General features: G+C 59.4%; 1 protein-coding gene across 1 annotated transcript; it reads left to right on the top strand.

The window, feature by feature from the left end:
* The first annotated feature begins 3570 nt into the window (after positions 1-3570).
* PLP2 (proteolipid protein 2) lies at positions 3571-9518 on the top strand. Its single transcript, XM_075017589.1, has 5 exons — positions 3571-3749; positions 6936-7091; positions 8007-8102; positions 8474-8564; positions 8748-9518. Exons 1-5 carry the CDS (start codon positions 3660-3662, stop codon positions 8765-8767), a joined length of 453 nt encoding a protein of 150 aa, XP_074873690.1. The 5' UTR covers positions 3571-3659; the 3' UTR covers positions 8768-9518.
* Positions 9519-9606: the final 88 nt, after the last annotated feature.

The following is a 9606-nucleotide window of genomic DNA, read 5'->3' as shown; positions in this document are numbered from 1 at the left end:
ACTCAGTGCCCCGAGCACCTCCTGGGGGCCAGAGCCAGTACTACAGCCCCCAGTACTACAGCCGACCCCCCATCATTAGGGGGCCAGGTGGGAGGCCAGGCCCAGCCCAGCCCAGCCCTTTCCTACCCTGCCTGGGCTCAGGCCTTTTTTGCACTGTCTCCCAAGCCAGCGTTCAGCACTTCTTTGGCACAGCCGCCCGCCCCCCCCAGGGGGCCATTCCCTGGCACAGGGAACACCTGGCTAGCAGCTGACCAGCCCGCCCTGGCTGTGCCACACCGCAGGGCTCTGCTGGAGCTGGTCGCAAGGCAGCCCTGGGCCGCAAAGGGGGCAGAGCCGTGCACGCCTCCGCAGGACAGCTGGGTGACAAAGGTTGATGGGTGGAGAACACCGCCGGGGAAAACGACGTGCCGGGGCTGGTGAGCCTGGCTGGCATTCAGAGCCTTGGGGGTCAGGCAGCCAACCCGGAGGTCAGAACTCTGGTGTTTCGGGGCCAGAGCCGGGTTCCTTCTCCTTTCCAGCAAGGGAACCCGCAGGGCTGGCCACGGTGGGCAGCTGACAGGGTCACTGCCCCAGAGCCAGGGTCCGGCTCCAAGCTGCATCCATTGGGGTGGGCTCAAGGGGCCATGCAGGAGCTCTTGGGAGGCTGCACTACATGATGGGGTCAAATTTAGCTACGACAGATCAGGAGAGGGATCTTGGAGTTATAGTGGATAGTTCTCTGAAGACATCCACGCAGTGTGCAGCGGCAGTTAGTAAGGCAAATAGGATGTTAGGAATTATTAAAAAAGGGATCGATAATAAGACAAAAGATATCATACTTCCCCTATATAAAACTATGGTACGCCCACATCTCGAGTACTGCGTGCAGATGTGGTCTCCTCACCTCAAAAAAGATATATTGGCATTAGAAAAGGTTCAGAAAAGGGCGACTAAGATGATTAGGGGCTTGGAAAGGGTCCCATATGGGGAGAGGCTAGAGAGACTGGGACTTTTCAGTTTGGAAAAGAGGCGATTGAGGGGCGATATGATAGAGGTATATAAAATCATGAATGGTGTGGAGAAAGTGAATATAGAAAAATTATTTACCTTTTCCCATAATACAAGAACTAGGGGACACCAAATGAAATTGATGGGTAGTAGGTTCAAAACTAATAAAAGGAAATTTTTCTTCACACAGCGCACAGTCAACCTGTGGAACTCCTTGCCCGAGGAGGCTGTGAAGGCCAGGACTCTATTAGGGTTTAAAAAAGAGCTTGATAAATTTTTGCAGGTCAGGTCCATAAATGGCTATTAGCCAGGGATAAAGTATGGTGCCCTAGCCTTCATAACAAGGGCAGGAGATGGATGGCAGGAGATAAATCACTTGTCTTCTGTTCTCCTTCTCTGGGGCACCTCGCATTGGCCACCGTCGGCAGATGGGATGCTGGGCTTGATGGACCTTTGGTCTGACCCAGTATGGCCATTCTTATGTTCTTATGTTCTAGGACCTCCTGCTGCAGACACCTGCCACAGGAAGCGAGGTGGGGAGAGGGTCCCCCCCCCGGGGGGCAGTGCTGGATGGCGTCCCTGGGATGGCAACCCCACGTGGGAGGAATGTGATGCTGGGCTGTGCAGCCAGTCGGTGATAGTGCCTGGTGGGCCGTGGCCAGGGGGCTGGGGGAGGTGCTGGGGGGACATCCTGGGGAGGTGTGGGAAACGCTGGCGGGGAAGGGTGCTGCTGAGTGAGGCTTCCCTCTGCTGGCTGTTCCCCCGACACTTCCTCCTTTCCACTTCCTGAGAAAGTGGGGTCCAGTGGTCACGACTGGGAGCCAGGACTCCTGGGTTCTATCTGGTCTCTGGCGGGAGACATAGTAGTTAGATCAGGTGGGTGCTGAGAGCCAGGACTCCTAGTTTCTCTCCTGCCTCTGTCAAGGGAGCCAGGACTCCTGGGTTCTCTCCAGTCTCTGACAAGGACAGACAGTGGTTAGAGGAGCTGGGGCTGACAGCCAGGACTCCTGGGTTCTCTCCTTCTGGCAAGGACAGACAGTGGTTAGAGGAGCTGGGGCTGACAGCCAGGACTCCTGGGTTCTCTCCTTCTGGCAAGGAGAGAGACAGTAGTCAGAGTGGGGTGGGTGGGTGGGTAGGTGGGGGTGCTGACAGCCAGGACACCTGGGTTCTCTCAGCACTAGGAGGGGAGTGAGGTCAAGAGGCCTGCCCTGTGGAGAGCCAGGGAGCAATGGCGGGGGCGCAGCTCAGACCCCCAGTACCACTGAACCTCCCTCCTCAGTACCTTTGCTGTTTGCCTTTGGCTGCACCAGCCCTGCTGAGGCTGCTCCCCTGGCCAGGGGGTGGAGCTGGGGAGGCAGGGGAGGGGGATGGGGGGAGGTGGGTGGGGCTGGAGTGATCAAGGAGGGGAGAGGAGGGGGGACAAGTGGCTCTGGATTAACCCCAGGAGCGTAGCTGATGTTTGGGCTCTGGCCACTTGAAGGTCTGGGGACCTGTGGCATTGCTGCCCCCAGAGCCAGCTGTTCCTGCTGCAGTTGGTGTCTGGCGTGGCCCTGCAAGACACCACCAGGGTTTCCTGCCACTTCCTGCCAGGGCTGCAAACACAGACTGAGTCAGAGGCTGGCACCCTGCCCACCCAGTGCCTCCCTGCCTAGCTGAGCCAGACCCCAGCCTGGAGGCCAGGAGCCGTGGGGTGGGGCTGGGGGTGGGGGCAGCTTTGGGGATGGAGGTTGGGGGTGCTGGGGGGAGGGTGGGGCATCTGCATCTGGGCAGGGTTGGAGGGGGATATATGGGTGGATGGGGTGTCTGGGAGGGGGTGACTGGGACAAAGGGGAGTGGGGGCAGGAGGGATATGGGGGATGGGTAGACAGGAGAGAGGAGGGGGACATGGGGGTTGGAAGGGCCATGGACACTACCATGGTACAGAGCCGGGCCGGAAATCTCAGGGTGCTCGCCAGCTGCCCCAGGGGCTCTCCCCTTTCCAGGCTCCCATTTCTCCCCGCCCCCCATCTCCCCTGGCCGTGAACCAAGCCAGGCGGCGCCCGGCCCGCTAGGCCTGACAAGGGCTGATGTGCTCGGCTGCCCCAGGCGGCTATGGAGTGACCTGGTGGGCAGAGGCGTCCGGCCTGACCCAGCCCGGCCCTGCCCTGCCAGCTGGTGCCGAGCTGCGCTGCACGCACACGGTCCGGGCTCGCTGGCTCTGCTCATGCTCCTGCAGAGCCCCGGGCAAGACTCGGCCCGTGGCGAGCTGAGTGGAGGGCCCCGTGGGTGCCTGTGTGCGCTGGGCCGAGACCCACTGGTCGAGTCTTTGTCCCTGGCATCCCGACCTACTGAACAACCACAGCGAGTCCCAAACCAGCTCCAGAGCCTTCCTAACTCCTTCGCACCTCTACCCTGGGCTGCAGCGCCCACCGGCGCCACCTTCCCTCCCTGGGCTGCAGCGCCACCTTCCCTCCCTGGGCTGCAGCGCCCACCGGCGCCACCGTCCCTCCCTGGGCTGCAGCGCCCACCGGCCCCACCTTCCCTGGGCTGCAGCGCCCACTGCCTTTCCTGGCAAGGCCCAGCCCCTCCGCCCCGCTTAAAGGGCCCGCCCCGCCCCGCCCCGCCCCGTCCGCGCCCCGCCAGCGCCCAGCCACTGCCTTGACAGCCGCCGCCGTCCGGGGCTGCGCGGGGCCATGGAGTCGGCAAGCAGCGGCCCGGGCTGCGCGGGGCGGTTCACCGCCTTCGTGACCACCCACAAGGGCATCGTCCTGGCGCTGGAGATCGTGAGTTCGCGGCCGGCTGGGGCTGGGGGGGGGGTCACCCCCACGTGTCCGCAGGGGCGGGAGCGGGGCCTGGGAGCGCCCGCTGCCCTGAGCCGTCCGAGAGAACCCAGGCGTCCTGGCTCCCCCGGCCCCCGCCCCGAGAGAACCCAGGCGTCCTGGCTCCCCCGGCCCCCGCCCCGAGAGAACCCAGGCGGCCTGGCCGCCAGCACAGAACAACGGGTGCTTGGGGGGGGGGGGGGGGGGAATCTGCTGCAGCCCCCCCCCCACAGGGGTTAAATGGGACGCGGCTCCCGCCAGTCCCATGGAGGGAACTAAGTTTAAGTTTCAAAGCGGCTCAGCTCCCCCCGGGGGTGGGGAAGGGGGGGCCCGCAGGACGCCTGGGTTCCCTCCGGGTTGGGGGGTGGCGCTAAGACTCCAGGAACCCAGAGCAGTTCCTCCCTCCTGCTGTGTTATTTCGACACCCCCTGAGCCGTCGGCCGCTCGGGCCCCGTTCCTGGGTGTCTGAGCGTGCCAGGGTAACTGGCTGCGCTGCGCAGGGTGTGTGTGTGTGTGAGAGGGTTGCTGAGCGTGCTCCCCGTGGGGGAGGTGTTACCCTGTGTGCTGCTTGTGCAGGCTGTGCTTGTGTGTAGCAGTGTGAGGGATACCACGTGTGCAGCCTGTCCAGGGTGTGTGTATCTGTGTGTGTTACGTGTGTGGGATGTAGGTGTGTGTCTGCCTGTGAGGGTTATCACACGTACTGTGTGTGTGCGTGTGTGTGTGCGCGTGTGTGTGAGGGAGTTACCACATGCGCTGCCTGTGCAGGATGTAGGGTGTGTTTGTGGGTTACTATGTGTGCTGCCTGTGTGTGAGGGTGTGTTTGTGGGTTACTATGTGTGCTGCCTGTGTGTGAGGGATACCCACATACATGCACACCTCACATGGGGGTAACCCCCAACCCCCCACAGGATGTAGGGGTGTGTGTGTGTGTGGGTTGCCGCCTGTGTGCCGGCCTGTACTACAGGCTGTTCACGCCATGAGGCGGGAAGGGTGCCGCAGGGTGTATCAAGTCGTGTTGTGTGCAGAGTTGGGGCAGGGTGTGTCTGGTGCAGGTGTTTGTGTTGTGGGAGGAGAGGCGCAGAGAGCGGCGGGCATAGCAGGTGTGCAGGCCTGTGCCCTCGCCAGGCCCCAGGAGCTGGAGTCTGTGGGGTGGGGGTTGCAGCCCTGCCCCTCTGATTTGGTTGTTCCCACATCCTGCGCCTCACCCAGAACCACTTATTAACTGCCCAGCCGGCCTCTCCCAGGGGAGAAAGGAACCGGGGAGTCCTGGCGCCCAGCCAGCTCCCTGCAGATCTGGGAAAGAACCCAGGAGTCCTGGCTCCCAGCCGCCGCCCCCTGCTCTAACCACTAGACCCCACTGCCCGGGCTTCCCATCTTAAAGAGGCAGGGCTCTGTGCACCTCGGGGTGGGTTCTCCCAGGCGGGAGAAGAGGCATTTGGAGGGTGGGAGCGACAGGTCCCGGCAGGACCGAGGTGGGGTTGGATGGGAAGCCTATGCCCAGTTCTGCACCCTGCCCAGACCTGTCTCCTCCTGCCCTGCTCTCCCCACCCCTGCACTGCTAGCGGCACACACACCTCGCAGCATCACTCCGGCTCCTTCACCATTGACCTGCCCAGACCCCATCTGTGTCACCTGTAGGGGGCGCTGCTCCTTTAACAACCCCCAGCTCCACCTGTAGGAGACACTGCCCCCTAACAGTCCCCTCTGCTCTGCCTGTAGCAGGCATGGCCGCTGCCACAACCTCTGTCCTCACCGCCTGTAGGGGGCGCTGCCCCTTTAACAACCCCCAGCTCCACCTGTAGCAGACACGCCATGCTGCCTGCAGGGAGTGCCGCCCCTGTTACACACACCCCTGGTACAACCCAGCTGCCTGTTGTGGGTACTGCCTCTCCCAGGCTCCCTCATCCCCTCCGCCTGTTCAAGCCCCCCCGTACCCCGCCTCTGCCTGAAGCAGCCTTCACCCCTCCCAGACCTGGCAGTATTTGGCAGGGGAGGTGGTTGCATTTAATGGTTACCACGGTGACCAGTCCCACCCGCCCCCCTCTGAACACTCACCACTTTGTCTGCCCAGCGGGGGCTGGTATTTTTAGCCTCCAGCTGTGAGTCAGGCTGGAACATTCCCCAGGCGCCCCAAATGCCCTGCCTGGGACCCAGGAGTCTGGGTTCCCACCCCCCCGCCATTCTAGCCCCAATCCCGCACTCCCCTTCTAGAACCGGAGAGAGAACCCAGGTGTCCTGGCTCCCAGCCTCGCCTGCTATTTTAACCACCAGCCCCGACTCCCTTCCCAGTGCCAGGCAGAGAACCCAGGAGTCCTGGCTCCCAGGCACACCCGCCCCCCCACCTCCAGTCTACCCACTAGCCCCCACTGCCCTCCCAGAGCCAGCAGAGAACCCAGGCGTCCTAGCACCCAGCCCCGCACCCCTTCAGAGGCACCTATCCCCGGCACAGGCGGGAAAGCAGTGGGTGACTCAGACCCTTGGCAGCCAAACAGACGCGCTGTCTTGCAGCTCATGGAACATTACGTGACTTAGGCGCCCCCGCTGCCGGCTCGCCCCTCCTAAGGGGCGCTGTGCTGGGAGGGCAGGAGGCGCCCCCCCAGGCAGGCAGGGCTGGATGCTGGGGGGTGCTGTGCTGCAGGGTGGGGGCTGGGCAGGTGGTGCCCCCCCAGGCAGGCAGGGCTAGATGCTGGGGGGTGCTGTGCTGCAGGGCAGAGGCTGGGCCGGGGTGCCCCAGCCAGGCATGCAGGGCTGGATGCTGGGGGGTGCTGTGCTGCAGGGCGGGGGCTGGGCAGGGGGCGCTGTACTTTAAAGACGAGTCCCCATCCCACTCTGGTCACAACAACTTTACCCCTTCCCCGATGTTTCACATGGGGACCCAGCTGTCCGGGCCATATCCCAGTTTAGGGACTGTCCCGTTCTGTTTACCTTCATGCCCTTGCAGCTGCCCCTGGGAGCAAGACTCTCCTGTCCTGTCCCGAAGTTACTCCCCAGCTGCCCTGCCCCAGAGCCAGTGGGTTCCCAAGAGCAGGCGAGCCTTCCCTGCACAGTATTATGTGCAACTGTTCCCCAGCTGTCACACCCCAGAGATGGCTGCATTCTAGCTCTGGCTGAACAATTTTCCTAACCATTGTTCTTTTTCACCCTGCACAGGGCCTCTGTATTATTATCCTGATCTGCTATGGTGCCTCTAGAACCCCAGGTTATACCGGGGTGGCCATCTTCGAGATGGTGTTTTCCATTGCCTTCTTCATCATCTACGTGCTCGGCTTAAACAAGCAACTGGCCCTTGTGCACTGGGGCTGGAGTGTAAGGGTTTAAACCTATTCTCTGGGGGGTGGGTGCATGCTATAACATCTCCCCTGCCTGAATATTCTGGGGGTGACCATGTTATTCCTTGTTCTGAGCAACCCTGAAAAAGGGCGGCGGCGGGGGTGGGGAGGAGAGAATTCTCCAAACAAACTTGTTTTAACTTTTTAATATGCAAAAAACTGTCAACACACAAACCTTTGGAAAAATGCAACAAAATTCTCACCCAAAAGCCTTTGTTAAAGTCCCTGGAAACAGCCATGGAAAGCTTGGGTCAAACACCCTGAAATTGCTGTGCAAAATAACTTAATTAGCAAGAAAACAATTAAAATTCACTAATTCGAAAGGCTGATTTGTGACTGATGACTTTGCTGCACGCAAAAATAATTAATTTAAAATAAACGAAGAAACCACCAGAGGAGAATTTTTTAAGCTGAAATCAAACACCCAGAAATAACAATGTTAAAAAGAAAACGAAAATAAAAACAATATTAAACGGGCTAATATACTGAAAAAATTCCCTCCCACCAAACCTTGGCTACTATCTTAACACACAAGGGTTTTCCATAGCAAATTTGTTAAAAATGCAAGAAATTCTGATAAAAAGTGGCCAAGTTATATATCTGCCGGGAAATTCTTGTGCAAACAAGTTCGTTAATTTATAAGACATAGAAATTCCCTTGGAAACGGCTCCTTAACAACGCAAGGGAACTTCTAAGGAGAAAACTTCATGAAACAGACAATTTCCTGCTAGGAATTTAATGTATTTATTAATAAACATGCACATTCTTATGCCAAAAAATAAGTTAGAATACAAGGGAATTCCTGTGCTGGGAATGTACCTGAGTTTGAGCGTATCGCATCAGAGGCTGGTGCACCTCGCAGCTTCTCACGTCCAGTTTGCTTCTTCCCCAGGATTTCTTCCGAGCTCTCATCGGTGCTATCCTCTTCCTAATCACATCCCTCATCGTTGTGATCGGCCACAAAGATGGACCTGGGATTGCCGCTGGGGTAAAGCAACTGTGGCTCTCCTGGCAGCCGGGGTGGGGCACAGGAGGGCACTGTTGGGGCTGGACCAGGGAGCTATCCCCTGCAGTTCAGAATTGGGGCTACTGGGCCATGCTGCAGGGAGCAGATGCTCTGCCCACCTGTCAGTGCTGGCTTCGTATGTCATTCAGTCCTTGCAGTCAGCCACCATGCTTCACCCAGAGGTGCTGCATCAGTGCTGGCTGGGGGTAGGAAATGAGGCGAAGGGTGTAAAATCAGATGCGGGGGGGGGAACCTTCTGCTTCTGTTGATCCAGGGGCCTTGAACCTTCCCACCCCAGACTCACAAGCAATCAAAAGATCTAGCAATTAACTCCTGCTTGGTCCCACTCCCAGGTCTTTGGGCTCCTGGCCGGGCTGGTGTTTGCATACGATGCCTATCTCACATGCCCCAGCCTCCAGAAGAGCCACACAGCTGCACCCACTGGTGAGTGCCTCCCCTGGGATGGGGAGCTGATGGGAGGGGCGGTGTTGCCCCACAACAGGGCAGGGAGGCGGCAGACGGGAGGGGGCCAGCCTGCCCCAAGGTGGTGTGGCCAGAACAGAGCAGGCTGGACAAGGGAAGAGGGGGTGCTCCCTGACTGACACCCCTTTCTGGTCTCTCTTGCAGAGTCCCCGGAGGGCGCATGAGGAGTCTGCCGACCGCCTTCCCCTCTTGCTGTTTCTAAGGACTCTTGTAGATACTGTTGGTGGGGGGAGGCCAAAGAAGATTCCTGCTTCCCCTAACTCCTCCCCCCTCTGGCTCCCTGCACCCCAATTCTTGCCCTGGCCTCAGGCTCCTTACCCATGTCTTGGCAATGGGGATTACATGGGGGTAGCCAGCCTTCCCCCCGGCAAGGGCACCCCCACTTTCCTAGGTTGGCTGAGGATGAGGGCAGGGGTGACTAGTGGTTAGAGTGGGTGGGAGCCAGGACTCCTGGGTTCTATTCCCAGCTCCAGGTGGGGAGCAGGCTCCAGTGAGTCCTCTCCAGCCCACTTGTTCCTTATCAAGTGCCTTTGCTCTGCCTGTGCCTTAGTTTCTCCTGCACCATGAGGGGGTAACGCTGCCAGCTGTCCAGGGCTGAGGGACCCATGTGTTTACGTAGGGCCTACCAGAACTGGAGCCCTTGGGATATTGCAAGGGAAATAAATTAATATAAGGAAATTTTTTTAATTGACTAAACTTAATGCAAGGACCCAGCTGGGGTCAGAGGACAGGGTGGGGAATGGCATGTGTGGTGGTGGTGGGGGAATATATGTGGTGATGCTCAGACACTGACCCCACCCCACCCCACCCCAAAGCACCCCTCACGTTCCTCCACTCCCTGGTCCTGCCTGTGGCTTGAGTTAATTTCTGCTTATTTTGGGGAAAAGAGGGTTAATAAAAGATACTGATAAATGGCTTTGTGGGTCTCATTGGTGGGTGGGTGGGGGCAGAGGGAGGAAATTAAATGGTGGGGTCTGAACTGGCGGGGGGAGCCCAGCCAGCC

The sequence above is a fragment of the Carettochelys insculpta genome, chromosome 22, assembly GCF_033958435.1.
Source record: "Carettochelys insculpta isolate YL-2023 chromosome 22, ASM3395843v1, whole genome shotgun sequence".
NCBI lineage: Eukaryota > Metazoa > Chordata > Testudines > Carettochelyidae > Carettochelys > Carettochelys insculpta.
Note: the sequence above shows the minus strand (reverse complement) of the source record. Positions and strands in the feature narration are given on the sequence as shown.